Here is a 24,612-nt window from a genome sequence, read left to right on the forward strand (position 1 = left end):
TTGGGGACATTCAACAGCTACACTAAGGAGTCTAATGCTGCAATTTTAACTGTATTTCTACATTTTTCTGTCCTTCCCAAAGAAACCATTAGGTGCATACATTTTTATGATACTATCTGCTTGACCCATTTGCCATGGCTCTATAATAACCTTAACATCTTTCAGTTGTACTGTATTGATTCACTAATTTTCTCTCTTGCTTAAAAGATGTATTAATGGGTGTTAAAAAAGGGGGCTGGGTAAGGTTAGTAAAAAAAAAAACCAACAAAACACCTAGTTAACAATAGAAATCTATCCACTTATAACATTTAAGAAAGGCTAACAACTAGCACATATGTGCAGCTGTGTATAAAGCTAAATATATATATATATATATATATATATATATATATATATATATATATATATATATAAAATTCATTAGAAAAATGCTTTACCTGCTTCCATGAAGTTTATAGAGAGAAACACGTACATTTCACAGAAGATACACAGGGTAGAGCACTTTTCACACCGGTGCAACAGAATGATGGTGTCTGAAAATAGGAATGTTATGCCTGCCTGACCACAAAGGTTACATAAAGAAATACATGTATATATAATATTTGCCACTGTTTTTGCTACCCAACATGCAACATGGAATAGTGTAAATGCAGTATAATGTGAAAATAAGGGAAATATTGGATTTGTCAGGCTCTGCACTAGGACCCCGCGGCTTCCCCGCCCCCGACCCTCCCCTTCCCCAGCTGCAGTCGCTGCCCCCACCTCTCTCCATCCCTCTTCTCCACATCCCTCCCTCAGTCCGCTGCTTCGTTTCTCCATCCCCCGGCACACAGCAAACCTGCAGCCGGCATGGCCTCCGTTAGCTTCAAACCCCACCGCCTGGAGCTGCTGGCTGTCTATCAGGATGTCATCCAGGAACAGAGCCCTACAGACTGGTGAGTGGGAGCAGGCACTGGCATTAGTGCATGAGGGCTCATTGTGGGGCATATGACATGGTGTGGTGGGTCTATGTTTCAGCATGCACGTGTATGGGCACTGCATTGTGGTGCAGAATTAGGCTGCATAAAGCTTTTCCCCAATGATGGCTAAAGGAAGATGCTGGGGTGAGGGCATTGTTATGCACAACAGATTGTTTATTGCATTGCGTAGTAGTGTAAACTCCATATCAGGACTAATAGCACTTGGTAGTGTAAATGGGGTGCATAAGATAAGATGGTGCAGTACACCAGGTAATGTGGATGATCAGGGCTGAGGTAGGAGGTGCCAGAAGCAGAACAGTGCAGGGATTGGGGTGCTGAGTGACTGTATGGGCATATAGGGTACTGTATGAAGCAGGAAAACACGAACGGTGCAGGGGTGTGTTATAATGGGGGGAGGGTTTGTACAGAATCTATAACGTGATTGATGTCAGTGCTGGTATACTGTTAGTGATGCTTGGCACATAATGGCAGGGGTGGGGCACAGCGGTCGGGCACAACTAAATGCTACTTGGATGAATATAACACGTTTAGGATGCACATTAGATTTTTTTTTTTTTTTTAATGTTTTACTGGAAAAGCATAGAGACCGGTATTATGTTCATGTTATGTTCTATGTTAGTCATTAGAGAGGTTGGCAAATGGGTACTAAGGAATAAGGTCTCAGATACATGGCTGAAGGACATAGACTAATGGGGACACTGCAGCTGCTGCTGTATGGCTTTTACTGATTGCTTTGGAAAATGTACTGTTACTGCAGGTTGTCTGGTTCCAGATTTTTTTTTTTTTTAATGTCATTGTAACTAGCAACCAGAATTCTTGTATGTGCAGCTATACTAGCAGGAGGGTGCTGCATTGGCAGGCAGATAGGAGCATGCAGAATGCTCAACCTGGTTAGGATGCTGAGCTGTGCAGAGGGGCTGAGTGGGGGCTGCTTTATTAGATCTGCCTCTTTGTGTCTGGTAACAGCAGAAAGGGAATTGGAGGACATTACTGGTGAACAGGGAGGGTGGGTCACAGGATAGGAGGGAGCCCAGTTCTCTGGATTTTTTTTTTTCTGTCCCGTGTGTTATCTGAGATGACTTAGGGGGGTTCGTGTGGGAGGAGACCTTGGGGAGACATTGAGAACTTACATTTGGGTGGGTCTGTAAAGAATCTAGGAGAGGGGGGGGGGGGGGGGTAGTCTGTTATGGTGAGATCAGACAAGTGATTACAGCATGTGAAAAAAATGGTTGAGATCAGCTCTCAGGATTGCTTTAACTTCATATGGGATCAGAACACTTATGGGGTTAATTTACCTTTTTTGGAGGTAGTTCTCTCTTTCTTGGGAATAGGCAAGCTAGACATTGAATATATTAGCTCTCTGCAAGAAATATGTGGGTGTTAGCTGAGGGGATGATGCAGCTCCAGTTACTAAAGCACTCGGCCAGCTCTGTCCACTGAATTGTGTTCTTGGCTCACAATCCCCAATCTTACTGTGTATATTACCTCATCCTTTTTTTTCTCTCTCTCTTCCACCAAACCTTTTTCTTCACTTTTCCTTTGTTCTCCCATTTCTTTTCTTCTATACAGTCATTTTCTTTGCTCTTTACTATGCTCCTCCCACTGCTATCTCTTTTTTTTTACCCATTATCAACCATTATATTGTATATCTTTATAGTCTTAATGCCCAGACTATATCTCATGTTTTAGAGATGTGCTAGTTTTCATTGTGAATAACTTTTGTAGTCTCCTCTGGTGAAATGTTTGTATGTGTATATATAGAGATTGGGTTTTCATTTGATAGCTAATCCTAACGTTTAGACCATTTTTCCTCTTGAGCTAGGGACTCCCAAGTATGTGCACTTTATACAGGCTCTGAATGTTTAGGGCCAGTAACAAAAGTACATAATTTACATTTTTTAAAAAAGTTTAACTTATTAATATAACATATGTTTGCACACAACTCTTTTGTGGTGGGAATAAGAGAAACATTTGGGGCTTGCCTCCTTATTTATGGATTTGGGCAATATATGTTCATTACACCAATTCAAAATGTATGTCCATGGTGGGTGCTGTAGAATGAGTTGAAGTGAGATGGCCTTTTTTAACTAATTTTTTATTAAATTAAAGCAAATATTTTGTTGAAATGTGTGCAGTCTAATCATGTGACAAGACTAAAAATGTTGTGTGAAGCAATCGCTCATTCTACTAATCTAATCATTAAAAAATCTGATCATTTTTCATGTATGCCAAACTAAAAAAATAATCTGTGTCTATGGCTAGCTTAAATCTTCCTTGCTGGCATGTCAGCCAGCAGTAGATCACTATCACAAGTGATCTTATGTTGTTGCAGTGCAGGAGAGACACAGATCATGTCCCAGTTCCAATGACGTTGCCAGGATTCCCTTGCAAGTCCAAAAGTTGTGCTTCCACCATGGGGAAGACAGCAGTCACACTGAATGCTATGTTTTGCCAATTACATTTTGATTCTCTTACCATGAAAGTTACTGGGACCAGAGGCTCCCAGTGACCACCTGGTTTTGGTCTGTTGGGGAGCAGAAAAAAGTGACCTCTCGGCAGGTTTACCTGTTGCACTAGTGCCCAGTACAACATAATATAGACCTATTTCCTCTCTTTACATGCACACTGTACCGATCATATCTTCCTCGTATTTGTAAAATTGAATTCTATGGGTTGACAAAACTGGTGGCTGATTCTACCTACTGTAGGTGCACCAGGTATGTGTAGAATTAGTATACTACATTACCATGTTTATTTTGTTTGCTTCTTTTCTGTGCTCATGGTCCTTGTCATATTCATTTGCTTCTCACTCAGCTGCTCAATGTTTTATTGCCTTTGTCTTGTATCTCATGTCAACCTGTCATAGCATCCCTGCTCCACTGCACTGTTTCCACGCTATTCCTCATTTCCCTTTCCTAACTCCTACACTCATTCTCTTTTCCTTATCTCCCACTCTCTCCACGTGTTTAAAATTACTTGCCTGAACTACATTATTACCCTTATGTAAAAGTGAAATGATAATCCTTATTAAATAGGGTACATATGGTATGTACGGTGATTTATTTTTCTGTATAAATTATTTGTCTGTCTGCAGTTATTTATGTACTTGCCTTTAAAAACAAGTCTTTGTTCAAAAAAAAAAGAAAGGTCACCATTTTTCTTCCCCCAACCCCACATTTTTACTCAACACTTGTATTTCAATTTAAAGCCTGAGGAACCCAAATTAAAAGGACAAGGAAAGGGGACATAGTTTTTGTTTTTTTTTGTGGCTCAGCAAACTTCAAGCCACATCTGTGTGTGCCCTGTTGTTTTTTTGTTTTTTTTATGCTGAAATTATGGGAGCCAAGACAATATAACTTTTTTTGTAAGTCCTCCCATATCTTGTGTAAAACTCCCATTGTGCACCTGTTCTCCTGCCCCTGCCTTGTGTACCGCACTTCTACTCACCTCTCTCGTGCGCCTCACTTCTTCTCTCCCGTCTGAACCCTGCTTCTCTCTCCTTGTACCTCATGTTGGCATTTTCTTTCATTGACTGCCAACATCTCTAGTTCAGATCCTCTTTAGATTTTGATTATATACAGTTCCTAAATGCTCTTTTCCATCTCATAGTGTACATTACTTTTAATTTCTGCAAATAAACCATAATTTTAGTCATCTTTTAGCTACAAATTTTCCCTTTCCTCTTGCTTTACTACTGATATGAGACCTGCATCCAATGGATGCTGAGATTTGCTCAGAGCTTGGCTGCACTGTACAGAGAAAGGGATACATCTGTGTCTTGTACCTCGGCATTGTCTTGATATCTGATAATTGACAGGAGCAGCTGGCATCTGACCAGGAGTACTCTTGGCTACAGTATAATGTAGCTCTGTTTTGGGATGGCCCACAAACTCAATTATTCTCTCCTATAGGCCGAATGAAAAGTTTAAAACTACAGTCAATGCTTATGTCCTTATACATGTTGTTTAAAGCAGATTTATTTCATCCAGAGTCTCTGAGCAAATGTAAAATATTAGTACTGATGTATTTATTGGGTTAATTTCATTGACATTTGCCTGTAGATCTCACTTTAGCAGAAATAATGTTCTTCGGCTAAAACAAGGATGCCCTATGTATTAAAGATTTCTCACTGAAAAATGTTACCTTTTTAGAATGCTGAATCAATTAATGTGCTGTCATTTCTAAATTGTTCAGATGCTGTGATGATATTTACAGGCTTTGTCAAACTTAGGAAAACCCTATTCCCCGTGAGTTACGCATCTCCCAGAGATATTCTGGAAATCGGCAATTAACAGGTGTAGAACTGGGCCTTTGACTGCCCTAGGTATTCGAGCAGCCGGGGAATGAGCTGTGCATTGAATGTAGTTACTCTTTAGTATTACATTCAGCATGCATCTCCTTAACAGAGGAGTTACAGTGCTCTGTAGTGCCGAATGGTCTCTGCTCCTTCTAGCGGTATTGAGTAATATAGGGTAGTTGCACTTATCTGTTATGTTTTAAGCAATTCTGATCATATCTAAACCTGATGATTTATACCATTGTAAGTATGTAGTTGTGGCTTGCATCCTTTGGTGGTCAACCAAGTAGATATTTTGGTGTCTCACTTATGCCCCTGGGGTCTTCAAAAGGGTTGTTCATAACATATATTTTATTTATCTAAATTTTTTTTTAAAGAAAATCGTTGGATGAGCAAAATTAGGTTGTGTAACCTGCAGATGATTGAGGATGTCCACAGGGATGCAATAGATTTAATAATAATCATCGTCGCCATTTATTTATATAGCGCCACAAATTCCGCAGTGCTTTACAGAGAACTCATTCACATCAGTCCCTGCCCCATTGGAGCTTAGTCTAAATTCCCTAACATATACACACACACAGACAGAGAGAGAGAGAGACTATGGTCAATTTTGATAGCAGCCAATGAACCTATTCGTATGTTATTGGAGTGTGGGAGGAAACCTGAGCACCCGGAAGAAACCCACGCAAACATGGGGAGAACATACAAACTCCTCACAGATATTACTAAGACCACCAACAAAAATGGTGCCCAGAGACAACAAATGCCCAGTAGTAATGTTCAGTAATATGCCAGCGGCAGAAGTGCTCAAGCATGTGCCAAGAGTATGTGCCAAGCCCCACCGCATCTGCCACTGCTACAGTCTCCTTAATTAAATTGCCCGTAGGAGTGTAGCCCCAGCAATGTTTACTGTTGCACCTCACTTGCCATGATGTGACGGCTGTGATTCAGGCATCTGATTAGTCCACACCAGTGGCATATGTAACATTACAAATTACTTAAAACACTTGTCTCCACTTGGGCACTGCTACTACCAGCTCTTATGCCACAACCCCATTCTCCCACCAGGAAATCGGGGTCTCTGTTTTCGGTCACCTTGTCTTTCTTTCAGTTGGTGGATGGAGGGAAACCAGAAATAAACTGAAAAGAAAAATGTCTGACCAGAGGGGCAGCATTGGAGGGCAACTGTTGGACATAAGTGTGCTAGACAATGATATCTCCTATGCAGTGCATTAAAGCCTAGAAGTCCTCTTTCCCATTTTATTGGGTGTGGGCAATCTCTCTACTTATTACAAAAACATGGATAATCTTATAAAATGGCTAATTCTGCATAGTTGGCTCCTTAATGAGACCGGATAGCAGTGCTGCATAGAATTGTGTTGTGATTTGTGCCACCTGAGTGAGTGAAAGAGATGTTCAACTATGAGGCCATTGTACTGACATTTTTAGTCTGCAGGTAAAGTCCTATCATCATCATTTATTTATATAGCGCCACTAATTCCGCAGCGCTGTTCAGAGAACTCGCTCACATCAGTCCCTGTCCCATTGGAGCTTACAGTCTAAATTCCCTAATATAAACACACACTCACACAGACAGACAGAGACTAGGGTCAATTTCTGATAGCGGCCAATTAACCCACCAGTATGTTTTTGGAGTGTGGGAGGAAACCGGAGCACCCGGAGGAAACCCACACAAACACAGGGAGAACATACAAACTCCACACAGATAAGGCCATGGTCGGGAATTAAACTCTTGACCCCAGTGCTGTGAGGCAGAAGTGCTAACCACTAGGCCACTGTGCTGCCTATATTTTCTTGTTGGATAAAAGGGACACTCCTTTGCCTGAGAGATGCCTTTTTCAGTGTCCGTGTTTGACAAAGGCAGGAAAGTAGCATTTTCAATATTGTTCTATTCGTTTGATACAGTATTTCACTTTGGATTGGCTGTGCTAAACAGAAATATTATCTGAAAATATTAATTTGCACATGACTACACAAACCATTAAGGTAAAATATTCCCTACTCCTGGCTAAGGAAATGTGCCCTCTTTGGCATATTGAACTTGAAAACCAAAGGTGCCCAGTAGACTATTATTTGTTACATTACTTGAAATGACAAATGATCACAATATACTACATAGAGAGTTGAGTGTGAAATTTTGCATACTTTAGTCAATGTACTATCTAGATTAAATTGAATTTTTCTCTTGGAACACATTTCATGCTCTGTACAGAATGGTGGATCCATCAGTCATTAGATTTTCATTAAATTGTCCCTTCAGGACTAAACATTAGCTGAGGTGCCTCCTTTGCTTTTCAATGCATCCAAACAGCTGTTAAGTCATTGATTGCAGTCTGTGGGTTGTCTTTTACTGGAGGAAGAAGAGGATGTGCATTTCCTTTTACATTGTAGTTATCTTGTTACACCATCTGTTAAGTAACCCAGTCTGGTCCCCAATAATTATTAGAAGAAAGGAAGGGACTTCCATAGGATTTTGCTCTTCTGCCATGGTTTCACCATGAATATGGCAATGCATTGTATCAGTCTATGCCAATGGGTACATATGGAAAACCACAAATTGTTACAAAAGGCTGTATTTGTAAAAAAAATAAAGTAACTTTCGTTAGACAACTAGGTGTCACAAATTATGGGATACAAATTATGGAAGAGAGGTGATCCCCTGTTGTAAGATCCAATTTGGATACAGACTGAACGATTACATGGTGCCATGTTTTAGGCTCTGTACCTCACACCTACCTTCATTGTACAGATGGTCACTATTGAGACTTGAAGCATTAGAAGATTGAGGATGATGATCTATTGTGCTTCATAGGTTGGAAGGAGAATTGGCTTTTCAGCAAACATTACTCAAAAGTGCATCTTGATTAAACAAAACTTTAAAATGCCACCCGTTTATTTCTTCAGTAAAAATTGGAAAACTTTCAGATTTTTGGTACCCATCTGTACACATCACCTTGTTGGTGTCTAGTATGTCTCCTTATGTCCGCTAGTCATGTAACATATGTCTGGCTGTGGCTGACTGTCATATGTTGGCGTTACTAAGAAAATACTTTCTCCAGCAGGGTTTCTTGTTGAAATGTTGTCTAGTAGATCAAGGGTGGCAATGTGTATGTTTTATGATAGGATTAATAAATGCATATTTTGTTTGATATTTCTAGAGGTGATTTACTTTCACACACCAGCCAGTTTGTCTATGATGAGGTGATCTAGTCGATCCCGCTCCTTAGTTTTAAGAAATGGCTAACTACAGATTTGTCGTGGGATACCATTAAACTTGTATACACTTGTCAGATCTAGTAGTTCTGTTTCAGTCTCCATATGTAGAGCTATACATGTGTTTCACATGGGGATGATTTAAAAAAACAAAACGTACACTATGGAGTTTATCTGGGAAGCTGAGACCTGTGTTCTCGTCTGCTTACTGCCAATTTCATGAAGAGCTTGGGGCAACTGAAAAGGCTTTGGTTTGTGGGGCACCATTTAAATAACAGTGTGTCAAAGTAAACCGTATTAGACCCCAGCTTTTGCTTTGATAAATAACTTTAATTATCTTTTAATGCATTGATTTTAAGAGGCAACACACAGTATTGCTAAAGTTTATATCATGTTTGAAATGCCATGCTTGGTTCAATACTATTGAATTTTGCATTTATGTGGAGACATCATGTCTGAAATTATTGGACTTGCCAGAGTTTCCAAATGCCACTTAAATTTTAATTTTAGTGATTCTGGTAAAGGCCACCTGTATCTTGCTTCAAGTAACCCTTTATGTTGAATTGAATAATATGGTGATTTCTGCACAGAAGATGAATGGTAATTGTCCCACTATATGTGTTATTGGCCCTCCTACTATAATTAACATATTGGACTTTGGACATCTGCTGTCCTTCTGCCAGACATCTGACCCTACACATCAGGAAAAAAGTGACCTCTGTACATTTAATCAGGTTGATTTGCATAAGTGCATGTCTTTAAATTACACTTTTTTTTTATTTATTTTTGGTGAAATAATTAGGTGGTTTGTTTACTTTTTATCCTTTTCTTTCTGCTATAATATCCATTGATCTAGAGTCTCATTTTCTTCTACTGTTTCAAGCCACTCTAAAGTATGAGGTATAAGCCCCTGATCAGCTACTGACCTCTTACTCTTCCCGTTGCTCCAATAGGCAAACCAGAGATACATAACCGCAATAGCAGCCAGTGATAACTATTGCTATGCTTCCAACCCCCCATGATCACAGCCATTCAGAAATAACAGATGCTTGGTGACTTCCAATTGACTGCCAAAATTAATTGAAAGAAAACCAGTGCAACAGATGACTGAGCTGGTGGCTTGTAGTTAGCCATGCTCACTGCATGATTTTAGACCGGGATACTATATCCCACAATGTCCCAACCATAACTCACACAATAATATATACTTCACCAAGCAGTGGAGATAAAATAGACACAGCCTTTTATGTAGAATCACAGATTTTACCTATTTAAGGGAAGAGGAGTATCGGGGCAACTCATTGCCTGCCAGGCCACGTCTAATCCTTAAATAGTACCCACCCAACAGGGCACAGATGATTCCTATCCTGGTGACAAACCATACCAGGGTATAATAACCTAACTGTGCCAGAGGATACCTCCAAAACTACCACCTAGCCAATTTGGGGATTTCTGCTCCCCCCCCCCCCCCCCTTTCAAGTAACATGAATATATATAGATAGATATCTCCCCATCCAGTCCCATCTCAAACAGGGGCAACAATATAAGCCCCTTAATCACAATAAAGGCTGTGAAAACAAAAATCTCCAGTTGTTATAACCAAATATAAAAGAATTATAAGTAAAGTATAATCTTTTTATCATTTTTTTTTTTTTTAAATACGTTTTATTAATAACCTTATCTTGAACAGTATTACAAAATATAAAACTCTTGAAGGGTACATTAGTGAGATGATAAATGCACATACAAATTTGACAGTATGAATGACCCTTTCTCACATAGCTTTTGCAAAACAAATTCAGCTTCATATGCACATGGTACCATGGAGATGTTATTTTGTTTTAAATTATACAAGAAAGGGGGTAAGGAGGTGGTATAGGGCAAAATGGGGGGGGGGGGGGGGGGAGAACAGCAGGTTGGGAGGGGAAGGGGGGAGGGATTCACTCTTATGTCTTTAGCAGAAGGTAATAGTTCAATCTGGTATGTCCAATAACGGATCGGGTTTGACTAAAATTGGAGCAGAGGTTGGTTGTAATATGAAGCCCAGGGAGACCAGACTTTGTTGAAGGACACGGAGGAGCCCCTGAGCACGCTGGTGATGTGTTCCATCTGATGGGTGTGCCAGATCCGACCACAGACCATCTGGAGCATTGGAGGAATGGGGTTCTTCCAGTGGGTAGCTATTTGACAGGTAGCTGCACTGATTATATGCCGAAGAAGCTTATGGGTATGTGTTGGAAGGTCTGGAAGAGGTAGAGGCAGTAATACGTGCTTAGGATCGGAAGGCACAGGGGTATCGAGAACAGCTGTTGCTAATGCGAGAACTTCTGTCTAGAACGGGCGCAGTTTGGGACAGTCCCACCATGTGTGTATGAAGGTGCCAGTGTGGCCACAGTCTCTCCAACATGCTGGACTTGTTTGAGGGTATATGATATGAAGCTTAGAGGGGACAAAGTATCATCTAAGCTTTATTCATATTTTTAATAAATCATTCTTTTCTATTTAAATTTTTTTTTTCAAAGAATCAATGCTTACAGAATGTGATCCATAACATTACAATGTACATATGATCCTACACTTTGTTACCCTTCTGAGATTCACAAATTTGAGGGAGGTGGGATGTTATGTGCTCCCTGACTCCCAGGAGAGTAAGCCGCCATCCCTGATCCTGCCTGCAATTCAATATAGAGCAGGACCATCATGATACACTTTGCGTCAACGTGGGTCCTAATGTCGTGATGTGATTTGTGCATGGTGAAGTAAATTCGTTATTGAGATGCAGGGCCGTGGTGATGTGAAACACCCCACTTGCTTTCTTTTTGGACCTCCCCTCAATGTTGCCTAGATAGGAAGTCCAAAAAGTGGGTTATATCTAAGTGCCAGCCCTTGTTGGGCATGCGCTGCTCACCTTCTTGCCTCTTAGGTCATACTTGACCTCACTCTTGCGGTACCTGTCTACTCTTACTGATTTACCTTTGCGATGCACCATTACATTAAAAAAGCGGAACCTGTGAGCTACCTGCTGACCGATCCAGGGCTTTATACTGGCTTGGTTCGCCACTGATTCCTGTGCTCCTTATGCAAGCATGTGTTTTGTCAGAACTTTAGTTATTTAAATTTGTAAAAATCCTCTATATACAGTATATTTTTTATGAATTTTGAGCAAAGTCCAGTTAGTACAAAACTAAGGTAAGCCATCCCTTTCTGAGATTCTTGAGCACCATGGTGCTAGACCTGATACATTATGTTTGTTTTACAAATCCCTGGGTTTGTCATAATTACAGTGGATGCACATGGCATTACTGAAGGATTTATCCCATTCCACCCTCATACTTTTACATTACTGATCATGCTTGACATGAATACTTAAAGTGCTTCCATCACAAAGTGAAGGTAGCCATTTTGTGTACCGAACCACTTTTTATGAGACTTCAGTCTGTAATATCATTCGGAGCTAGTGATATTATAGAACTGTGAGGCACTGTGTCTCAGTGATGTTATTAATTTATAGTGCCGGATTCAGCACATGAAACAATTGCCTTCACTGAGTGTAGGTGACATGTAAACGTTAAAGAAGTCCTATTGACGACGGCTAATCCCAATTTCATCTAGCAGTTGTTTTGGTGGTGAGTACTAGTGTTTAGTTTTAGTATCGTCAGAGCTGCAATGATATAATGGGAAAATATATGTGTATGCCCTCAGCTGTGACTCTTTATATACAGCGTGTTTCCATTCACTTGCTATAACAAGGCTATGCTAACAAGACCATTGTGTTGTAATATCAGTGCTGTCAGCTCTTAAAAATTTCATCTTTGTTTATTTAAAAAAAATATTTTGCTTGCATAAATGAATGGAATCTGATTTCCAAGTAAGTCATGGTATGCAATTCATAGACTGATGCTGCTATAAATATCATCCTCAAGGTTGACAGGAGACAAAAAGGAGAGGTGAAATGTTCAGAGTCTGTAATCTGTGTAGGTAATTTGCTGCATAACCAAGGGCCAGTAAACTGGGAAAAATATTTTTTATAAGGATATGACACTGTGTAGTCTGATTTCTGTCACTGCTTGAATATGTTTTAAAGACACACGCAGCAAGGAGCTACAACACACCTATTAAGAGAGAAAAAAATATAGATGGATTTTGGTGTGACTGGTAAATGTGTGTCAAGGGGCAGTCTGTAGTCCTGTCGGGAATTGTTTTGATAACCATGGAGATTTATTTGAGATAAGGACAGTTAAAAAATTGTGGGATAAATGGGGATGTAGTTAAAGGCCATTGGGCTCCAGTGCGAAACCTTTTCTAGGGCTACCCTATGCACCCTCTCCACTGTGCAGTGTATAATGCAGCCTAAGCCTGAGACAGATCCCTTCTGTCCACTGAAACCCTCCTCCCTGGTTCACTCTTACCTACTGACAGCAGTACGATGCCGCCTCTTCTGTTCTTAAAACGTGGTCCATGCATAGCTACGAAGATGTCATTGACAAAGACACTCTATGATCAGCAAAGCTGCAATATGCCTGAACAGGCCCAGAAACACATGGTGGTTATTGTCTGATGAGGAGCACTATACTACTACCAAGGCACAGTTTTAAATAACTCACAATTTCTTCTAAGCATATGTTGACTTTAACAGTATTTGAGCTTCACAATTCTGCCTCTGTTCATATTGCATAAACTTTTGTTTTTGATTCTGTATTTAATATTTTATATAATTGAAAAGAAATGGCCTCTTCAGAACAGTCCAGCATCTTGTCTTGGACCATTCCTGGGTGCTTTCTGAAGTGTGTTTGGTGCACATGTTCAAGGCACCCAGTGCCAGATGCAACATCCCTGAACCTCCTCCATGTTTGACTGTAGAGAATGGTCGTCATTTCTTTGAAGGCTTCATTTTGCTTTCTGTAAATGTAAGGCTGATTTGCCTTATCAAAAAGCTCTAATTTCTAATATGGATCTATATCCATATATATTAACTTCAGCCTTCTCCAGCATTTGAACAATCTTTAATCAACTTTTCTCTTGCAGCCACGTCCACGGTAGTTGGCTACAGTGCAATGTGCCTTAAACTCCTAATTACATTACATACAGTGGAAATAGGAACATCAAGGTCTCTGGAGATTGATTTGTAGCCTTGAAATGGTCTATACTTGGCGATAATCTATCTGACCTTTTCTTTAGACAATGGCTTTCTTTCTTTTCTCCATGCTCAGTGCAGTACACACAGTGACACAAAACATGATATATTGAGTCCTTTTCAAAATCCAAGCTCGTTTAATGAGTGATTTTTATATATCGGTCATCTGGTACTCGCCACAGGTGAATTCAGCTCCTAAGTGAAAGATAATCACTTGCTTGAAATCTAATCATTTTGAACTAGTTGTTTTGTCTAGCCCATTTAAGGATTTTCTATGATTTTTATTATAGATATATAATAGTTTTATTCATTGCAAGCCCCAAAATTAGGGCGTCTAGCACCACCTTCTGTGATGGTGTAGACCATACATAAAAGGGTCTCTGATCCAGGCTCCCCTTGTTTTCATGTTTCCCAAGCGTAATTGTAAAGTCCTACTACTATACTGGTGGGGCTAAAAGGATTGTAGGACTCCTGTGGTTAATGTGGCAAGCATTGCACCACCTAGTTTAGGTTGAATCTGTCTTCTTTACAAGCAATTTTATACACAGGCTGCATAGGGTACTACAAACACTACTAGGCTCACATAACCCCAAAAGATGTGTAGCTCCTGCTCGCTGAATACTATTTTCTACTGCTCAATGATGCCATAAGCTGTCCTGTTCTTGGCATTTTATACTTGTCTTTCTGATGTCACAGGTTGTGATGACCAGAAAATTGTTAGAGATCTGAGCCATTATGTATATTGTTTGCGGTTGATTAACTTTACAATGGAGTCCAGAATGTCCTATTTATGCCGGTGATTATAAACTCGTCTATCTACTAAGTAACATAGATTTTTTTTTTTTTGGGAGATTTAAAAAGTTGGAGACAATTTTTTTTTTTTTTTTTACGGATGGGTGCTGCTTTTTCATGGCTATAACTATAAGGGTGGCACTGAAGCTAGTAATGTATATAAATTGTTTATTTACCGCTAACACAGGTATGGCAAATACTGTCCATTCTCTAAATAAGTCTGAATACAAATGATGGTGTTTTTTTGTATTTAACTGGAAATGTGTAATAGAACTATTCTAGGTTTGTAGCAGGCAATGACGATAGATTCAACAGTAAAGTTCTTTGTGACCTGTAATATTGTTGGATTGCAGTGTACTCACACTAGCTGATGTTCTTTTGTCTGTGCAGGAGTACATCTGCTACTAAGGTAACTGATTGATTTAACTAAGAGGATTTTGAAGATTAAGTTTTGTTTTTTTCATATCTCAATTTAATTTCCAGCCCAGTAGCGGATTGTATTGACCGTCCATTTTATGGTGTTTTGGGGTTAAGTCATGCTATCGTCAATACGTTTCTTACCAAGGTGCCTATTAATTTAGGGGAATGTCACCACCCAAAACTTGTATTTAGGGTTTATAAAACAAGGTAGAGATTTGATTTTGTTGTTGAAATTCTAACCTGATGTGAAACCCACACTGATCACTCAAACCGTGGAAACAATTACATTGATGAGATTTGTTTGGTAAGGCTGCTAAAGTGTATATTAAGCTTCTTACAGTCAAAATTTCACTGTACTGGACATGGACTCTTATGCCGTAAGACACCCCACCCTCCCCCTCACCAAAGGCCTGATTCTTGGGCATAATATTAGTTGACTAGTCTATTGAATTTTAAATACTCATTTTCAATTTGTCGAACACCTTAGGCACAGTTAATGTTTGGCTCAGAATGGTGGGTAGATATTTAAACATTCTTCTCGACCAAAATTTTACTCTTCAGAAATGTTGGTGAGACTCTAAAAATGGGTGTCCTCATCTACCATGCAATGAGCTTGGAATATATGAATTCCTTGACACTACTGGGGTGGTTTATAGCAATTGCTGGTCTATCAACTTACATTATTATCATTGTATGTCCATGCTAGGTGCTACAATATCTTTAAATTTCATTAAATAACCTAAGAAGGAAATTTTTTTTCATGTGCGTCATGGCTGCACCAGATTAAATCAGATATGGTTGAAACTTCTCCACACCACTTTCTAAGCTGGTAAACATTGTTTCCTAATATCTGTTAATAAATAACGTTTAGGTTGTTTTAGCTGTGGAAAGTACAGGCAATGCTGTAGGGCCTAATATCTAACTTTGAGCAAAGAGGAGCAGGGAACACATAGTGGTTATTTTGTTTAACCCCTTGTCGCATAGGTTATATTTTCATGGGTTTCAGAAACAATAGAATGCATTTATATACTTCAACTGTAATATTTATTAGCCATTTCGAATGATGCAATTGGTAAAATAAAGTGAGGATTTTAATTCCCCCCCCCCTTTTAAACAAAACCTGATATAGTACGATGTATCCTGTGCTCTTGTGATACATTTCTACACAGTTTGAAACGAAGTAGCTGAATATTTCATTTATATGAACATTTAAAAGTTGTTTTCCCCTATTGTTTGCAACAAACCTTTCCGTTTAGCAATGCTTATGCATTTTTTCCCATCCTCTTGGGTATTATATAACAGAAGAAGGAATAAATAATTGCTTTTGAGAAGCTAATATTGGGACACCAGTTGTATATGTTGGCGGATCAGCTGCTTTGTATTAAAGTAATCGCAGTGATATAACCTTTTTTTTTCTGAATAAAGCTACTGCTTGACGACTCCTCTGGTTGGAAGACAGAGGAGTCGTCAAGGCCCCTGGTAATGCTGGTGACCCTTTAATATCCTGAATAATATATGTAATAGGAAGGTGTATTTTAGTTTTTTGGTTATTTGAGGTTAGTGTGTGTATATTTGTATGTGTATATTGGAAGTGTGGCCTTCAGACTAAACGAAGTTAAAATCACGTGGGTGAGTGATTAGGTGTTTAGCCTATGGGCTTCTGCTATTTGTAACCAATGGGACAGAGGAGGGGAGTGGTTTAATTTTATATAGGTGAAGGTTCTCCTCCATTTGCCCCTCTCTGTTTCAGGATTTCCTCCCGCCCACCCGTCAGTTATTGGTTGTTCATTATGATATTGGTGGGAGAGCAGTGCAATCGGTAAGTTTGCATATGGTGCTTGGGTCATCTTGCCATAGGTCACTACTCCCCCTCTTGGATTGTGTTGTCATCACGTGTGTTGGGTCCAGTGAATGGGACTCTGTACCAGTATGTTGGATATTTTACTAGTGGATATAAGGGGGGTGTAGTCTTGCCGTTGGACAGATATTTCGCACCGGCCAATAGATAAGGCATGATCCTGGGTTGGTGGTACAATGGTCTGACCTTTCCACCGTTATTGGTTTTGTGTTTGCTGACTGCCCTGCTCTCGTCCGCCTTTCAGCCCCTTTAGTTTAAATATTAGCCATTCAATAAATATATTTTATTCCAACGTTAATCTGGTGTCCGTGTCTTTATTGGTTTATTAAGGTATTATGGTAAACACTAAGAACTTCCATACTGTGCATTTTAATATGTGTATATGATCAATTTTGTGGCAGGGTGTTTACAAACACTTGATTTGCTTACAACCAACCATTGATATGTCTCATGATTTATTAGTCATACCTTGGGGTCACAAAGAGACTAAATCTGAGATGCTAGTCCCCATCCTTGTGAAGTAGCTCACATGTTGAGCATTTGCCAATCGCCTCTTTTCTGTCTCTTTGGATGCGATAATTGCATGTGTTTGGTAATAGGAGGGGGCAGTATGGGCCTTTGTACTGCTTCATTGCAGAGAGCATTGAATGTGTGCCGATTGCTCTATAACCTTTGACAATCTGGCTGAGAATAACCCTGATATACAGAGCAGCTTGTTTTACTTTATATTTGTATTTTAGCCATTAGAGCTTGTTAGCCAGTACATAAAAGATATAGTGAGAGAGGAGTAAGCCTCCCACCTTTCCTTTGGCAAGGTTTGATGCTGACGGTTTGTCCAATTTACAGCGTTTGTGCCAAGCACTCTGACAATAGGATTGCTGGCAATGCAACATTTCTCTGTAGTGACAGTGCCAGTGTGGGTTGTCACAGCCAGGATTAAATGCAAGGTAAATGAAATGATGGCAGCATTTTTTTTTTTCAATATAAGGCAACATTATGTCCTGCCCCCATAAATAATTATTTTCTATATAAATACTTTCCTATAAAGCACTCAAACAGATTCTTTGTGACAAATATAACCTGACTACTTTGCTACTGTATACGTCATAAATGCCTATAACAAAACAACTGTGCCAGCAGGATTTAATGTTCAATATTCTTTTTCTTTGGATACTAAAGCTTCTACTGTTGGCTGTTTTATGCAGTGCAGGTTTATTGTACTATAAAATAACACACCTTTTTTGTTTGTTATATCGATCCAATGAAGTAAAAGACTGCATACCTTCCAAGTGTTGCACCAAAATCCTCCTGTTCCTCTTTCCTTTTCCAAATTGTCCCTTTTGGTGCTGACACATGGACCTGTGGGGGTAAACCACATACTGGACGCCAAGAAAGGTCTGCTTCCTAAATTTATAATACTTTTAGTGTGTTTTATCCTCTTAGTAAATATGTTTTTGTCCTAATTTGTTTTGTTTTGCTCTGCCCTATTTTAGACAATAAGTTATTAGACACCTGAGACAGCAACTGAAATAGTGCTCATCTCTTCAGATATCTCTACACATTTTTATTGGTGTAATATAAAATATATTTTATAATATACATGTGATATCACTAATTATTAACCCAACAATTCTATGGAGGAAAAAAAGGTGTGGGTTTGTTTGGGGGTGTTGTTAAAAAAAAAACCAAAACCAAACCACCTGTGGCGAGCTATAAGAAAAGCTTTAGAATTACTAGTTTTTCTGTTTCTTCACTCTACCAATAATAATCTATGACTCTGGACTAACATGGTAACCATAGTCACTTTTCACATTTTCACATGATGTTGGTGAGCAGACAGGCTTTGCTCAAAACTCAGATGGGCACTCCAGACTGTCTGGTAGTCATTTTTAAAAGGTGATATTGAATTGTACGAGGATAGCTAAAAAATTACATCAGATACATGCTTAAAAGATACTTAACTTGCTATTTAAAGAGAAAAAAAAAAATCTACTGCTGTTTTAATTTGCTATTTAGCGCATACTTGCCAACTTTAAAAACTAATGGCAAGTGCAGGAGGGACTTAACACTGCAAATTGCATTTATTTTGGCCACACCCCATAGTGAAATGTCGCAATCACATCATTGCACTTAGGTGCAATGCTTAAATACTGCTCTTCAAGGCAAATTGTGCAACAGAGGCCCCATTCCTGTCCACCTAACTAGGAATTGTGTGTGATCCATGAGAAAGGCCTGCTCTCTCGGCGGTCTGGGAGAACTGTTTGAAATTGTGAGCCCCTCGGATATTCCCGGAGGGTAGGCAAGTAAGATTTAAAGCACAAAAAAAAACAACTATGCGAGATTGCTGCTTGCAAACAAAGGGGAGCGACTCACTTATACCATGCAAATAAGAATTTCTAAAATCTGTACCCATTGCTGCCTACCAAAATCTGTTGCTGAGACGACTACTACTACCACCTCACTTGCCTCGTTAATTAAAACCCTGTCTGTATGGACTGGATGAATCGGAGGCAGCCCATGGTTTTGTGGGACCTTATATGGAAAATTAAAGGGGGACCCTACACTGCACTGTTCTCCCCCTAGTGATCTTCCCCTCTCGGTGCTGTGGAGACCACTCGCAAAGCCACCAATGACTGCGGACAACTACCTACAGATTCCTTAGCAGGAATTACTGTGAGTCTGTGCACAGACCCTGCACATGGTGGTCCTAGATGACTGCCTCTGGGACAAATAGCCCCAAACTGCTACTGATTCTCAAAATAGCACTCGCATAATGTGATGTTTGATTTTTATGTAATTATCTGAAATCACATAGCTAGTAGTAGCTGCCAGTTCCCAGCTGTGTTTGTTTCCTGTTGTGAGGTATCTCTTTATTTCCCATAAAGCATTGCTTCCACACTGTGTACTACTAGACTTGGGTATACTGTAAAGTGATGACTTCCTCCTTTCCTGTCGGTGACAGGATTGTAATGAGGTGAATACTTCCCTCATTGATTGTGTGAATTAGGGCAAACTAAAATTCCCAGACAACATGGAAAAGACATGGCAGGGAAGTGGGTATGTTAGTGAGTAATAAAAGTGAAGGCCTTTAAAATTACAAGTTACAAGTAGGGGGTAAATAAGGTCTGACTAGGTTACATTTAGACTACAGATATGTTCTCACAGCTTACACTTTGTTCTTTAATCTAAAAATCTTTTGCCATATTTATTTTTCCCTATTTTAAATCTATTGACTTGCAAAATACTTTAACATATCCCATTATTCTATAAATCTTGTTTCTTTCCTTATGGTAAAACGAGATGTATTTGTTTTTAGCTGCATCACTGATCTGCTTCATTGAATTTGCGGAAATGGCAAAACCAATTTGGCTGTATCATCATATGGAGAAAATTAAAAAATTAAATGCATATTACATAGTTACCATTTTTTTTTTTTATTTTTTTTTTAAGGAATCCATTTTTTAAATGCAAAACTTTATTGTTAAGTACCCTAAACATGATGTGATGGGTATTGTTGTGTTTCTGGGTCCGCTGAGACAGTATCGCGTGTGACATGTTTACATGCAATCGCTCCAAATCAATGTGTCCATGGAAATGATTTCCAAATGCTGCCAATGATTATAATATTAGGCCAGTTGGCCACTAAAAATGTGTTTTTACAACATTTGTAACACTTTGTAACACCAGTAAAAGCCTATTAATGTGGGTGGAGATGGAATAAATTGGTTCCAATGACCCCACTTCCACTTGTGCCTGTGATCAGGCACAATGCTTTTGGATAGTGTCTGCGTTTTATCGCTTACGTTTAAAGAATGCCCCCCCCCCCTTTTCTGTGGCAATGGTTACACACTGCATGCATTTGTCATGTGATACTGCTGCTTTTTTAACGCCAGTGGGTAACAAACCTAAAGGCTAATGAGGGAATATTACATTTCAAAGGTGGTTTACAGGTGATCATCTGCATCAGAACGTATTTTTAGGAAGGGTGGTCTTTTGTTACCAGCTGTTCCGCAATGGCTCCGATTTTGGAGGATGTCATGTGTTCTTATAGTATAACATCTTCTCTCATTCTCTGCTTTTAAGAGAAGTTCTTTGTCCTTTGTGGGATGGAAGGTCAGATTTCCTTCTTTCCCCTTCAGGATATGACCTCATTAGTCTATCACTCATTTCATGGTTTCTGTCTGCTCCCCCCTTCCTGGGCATTGCTTATATCCCAATCATACACAAATTGTCATATCTGCTTCCCCTATGAGTGTCTGATGACACATTAAGGCTGCTGCACTGGATAGATTCATTTCATGTCAGCCCCAATTCAGACAATAGAACTCCCTCCTTTCTCCCAGCTGCTCTGGATAGTCTGTAATTATTAGTGGGGGTGTCTTCAAGGCTTATATTTCTTGCAAGGAGAGTGGTGGGTCGAGGCGTTTTGTTCCTTCCATACTAAAGAAGCTGTCAGCTGCCCAGCTCAGCAGCCGCAGCATTGCCATGGTAACTGAGGGATGCTGCTCGCCTCATATGCTGCAGTTTTACAGAAACACATTTAAGTACCTAGCTAGAGACCAGTCCCTGTAACATTGATAGTACACTGGAGGCAATGTCTGTTTCTGCTAAGGGTGATGGCTACAAATTACACTAAGAATAATATTGTATTGATACAAACCTTAGTACTTTGCTATTTAAAATAGTTATTTGTAATTCCTATATAATATCATTTGTATATAAAGTTGTTGTTTTTTTTTATTGGTAGATGAATTACAACATTAAAATATAGTTTAACACAAAAGCATGGTAGAATTTTTGTTTATATATTTTTTAGACATGGACACTTAAAATATCTTTCCTTTTTGCCTCTTGTGCGTTGCGTGCCTTACGAGAATCTGTCCCATATGTTTTACATGTTCTACATGCTTGGGTGGATGTGTCTTCATGAGCCTATCATGCAAAAAATAAATATTTACTGAACCTGTCCAATATAAAATACAAAAACTATTGTATGAATGTAAATGGGTCTACCCGCTATTCTGTTAAACTCTGCATGCATAACATGCTAACCGGTCTATTTATGAAACAGAGGAGAGCCTAAAATTCTGTAAAGTGCCAGAAAAAAAGCTCTTTCACTGCTTCGTCACATTTAACAAAGGCTTTATCAGAGATTTCCCAGGTCTTAAGCAACCTTCAGCTGTTTAGCCACCACCCCCATAGAGCTATGATTTTTACAGCTAGCACTAAATACTTAACTCAGGATGGTGTTACTTGCCTCTACCAATGGCGTGTGTCCCCCATCCGTGCCTGCCCCATAATTTAACTATTTGCATTTTTTTCCTCTCGCCTCCCTGTGCTAAAATTTGCCATCCAGCCTCTGAGTAATTCTACTCTTCAATAGAACCTGTCCCCCTCTCAACGAAACAAAAGTTTTGTTGCAGAGAGGATTTTTCACTAAAGATTTTATGGCAGGTAAGTGGTCTTGATTCGCAGCCAGGGGCAAACACAGGATTTTTAAGGGGGGGGGGATTTTGCTTGATCGTGCAAATTCACATACAAGTGTATCCAGCTGTGGAGTTTTGTGGCACAATTTCCACTTTAAACTCTTGTTTTGTTACTTTCACCGAAGCTGTTTCCTCTGCAAGATTCCAAAATTAGTGATGCAACCAGCATACCTTCCAACATTTAGAATCCATTCTGCCCAAGTTCTACTCATAAATGCTTTGATTTGTGTAAGCCCCACCCCTTTTGCGGCCCACAAATCAGGGTATCCCACCAAAATAAATTAGTAGGTATAACAGGCAGTTTAGTGATGTCACTGGCAGAGAGTGTTTAATTCTGTTACAGGGTGAATGCAAGCAATGGCTGATGGGAGGAGGAGTTTATTGCCACATCATTGCACATAGTGCTGTGGTCACTGCAGGCTTTGCTTTTAGGGCACAGATGGACAAGAGAAAGAGGGCAGGGAAAAAGTACACAAATAAAAGCCAATCTTCTTGCACACCAGGATTTGTGGAAAGGGCACATCAGGGCAGTAGAATTACAAAGATGGTAGACTGCTCTTGGATTTTATCATCATCAGTTATTTATATAGCGCCACTAATTCCGCAGCGCTGTACAGAGAACTCGTTCATATCAGTCCCTGCCCCATTGGAGCTTCGTGTAAATTCCCCCACAAACACACAGACACAGACAGAGAGACTAGGGTCAATTTTGATAGCAGCTAATCAACCTACCAGTATGTTTTTGGAGTGTGGGAGGAAACCGGAGCACCCGGAGGAAACCCACACAAACATGGGGAGAACATACAAACTCCTCACAGATAAGGCTATGGTTGGGAATCAAACTCATGACCCCAGTGCTGTGTGGCAGAAGTGCTAACCACTAAGCCACTGCAGATTTTTTTTTCTTACATTTATATGTAAATTTGCTGGGAGTGAGCAGGTGTGTCAGTGCACACATACATACCAGCACAAAAAAGTAATGCATTTAGTTTTCTGTACATATCCATTCCATTTACTTAAAATGTGAATCTGGAGCCATGGACTCTATGTTGAGGATGGTCATACTTGTCTACTCTAGACCTCGCTTCCAGGGAATCCTAGAGGGGATGTCCAAAAGGCAAGTGTTTGTTTGGGGGGGTTATGACTTGAGTGTCCCTGCGCAATGAAGTTCACCCTTACAGTGTGAGTGGTTTGGCCAAGCTGCACCGATAGGAATTGTTAGTAACAGAAGGTAAGCAAACCCTACAAAACAAAATCTGGAAACCCCTAGACAGATTGCCAAAATAAGCCTGTCCCATCACTGTGGCAAGTTTAGAAATCTACATCTATATTTTGATGAATAATCTCTTGGCCATCTATTTTGCTCCCTTTTTTTAAATGCTAGTAGAGCCGGAACTGACACGAGGGATCTTTTTAACCAGACCATCAGTGCTCCAATGATGTACTCTGCTTCCTGGGACTCCCACAATACAATGTGCTTCCTGTATTCCTTTGACCACTGGACCACGAACATTTTAAAGTGCTGTGGGCCAAATTCAATCAACCTGATCCTCCTCATATGTCTAACAATTAGAATAGATCACCAAGCCAGTCTTTAATTTCTTCTTACCCAGTGCTGTTAAAACCTATGTTTTACTAGTGTTGTGGTTTTTTTTTACACTGGGAAAAACTTGTAATTGGGAATGGAACTCATTGGTGCCAATGAATTCCCCCCCCCCCCCCCCTTCCCCCAGCTCACTGGCATTTGCACGACATTAGGAGTGTTCATTTTTTCCACAGCGTTTTTCAAACGCTACCTGCTCTAGTTAGGGCAAGTGATCGTCAACTATCAAATCATACATGACATGCAGTTTTGCTGTCTTTTTATGTAACCATTGGGTAAAGGACCTTAAATAAAACTACATATTTTCAGATTTTTATTTTAATTTGGCAGGTGATCTTTATAATCTGGGGTTTTCTGTATGCCCAAAAAAAATGCGTACGTCCGTATGCAGCTTGTGCTGCATCTTGCACTTATGACTTACAGTTGGAGAGGCTCAGTGGGGACAGGGGTGGACAAGCATGGGCTGAGTACAGTGAGAGCACAGTAGACCTGGATGCATATGCTTATACACCTCAGCAGTGGCGTCTCTTGCAGGTGCTGGAGGGCTGGTGCGACGAGATGTGACAACGATCAGCAGCACTAGTTAGCCGCTTCTGATGGGCTGATTTTGTCTTTAACCCTCCCGCTGATCTGTATTTCAAATCATTAGTGTCCGTTCTATGAAGCCATGGCTGTCTATTCACATTACTTAACTGATATGTCCATGTGCACTGCGGGAGAAAGGGGATGTTTGTATTTAATTATACATTACATGGTAAATGTGATTTTCACATTTATTAATGACAATGTCCAGACGCTATCGTGT

The 24,612-nt window shown here is 39.8% G+C and overlaps 1 protein-coding gene across 4 annotated transcripts in view; it reads left to right on the forward strand.

Annotated features, from left to right (window-relative positions):
* Positions 1-761: 761 nt before the first annotated feature.
* Positions 762-24,612, forward strand: part of DBN1 (drebrin 1) — a 47,037-nt gene continuing 23,186 nt past the window's right edge. For 3 of the 4 annotated variants that reach the window (XM_075209170.1, XM_075209171.1, XM_075209172.1), the window contains exon 1: positions 762-935. In XM_075209170.1, coding sequence (XP_075065271.1) covers positions 850-935 — 86 coding nt within the window. In that variant the 5' untranslated portion in view covers positions 762-849. The remainder of the gene's footprint in view (positions 936-24,612) is intronic. The other variant, XM_075209169.1, reaches the window with a different exon arrangement.

The sequence above is a fragment of the Mixophyes fleayi genome, chromosome 4, assembly GCF_038048845.1.
Source record: "Mixophyes fleayi isolate aMixFle1 chromosome 4, aMixFle1.hap1, whole genome shotgun sequence".
NCBI lineage: Eukaryota > Metazoa > Chordata > Amphibia > Anura > Limnodynastidae > Mixophyes > Mixophyes fleayi.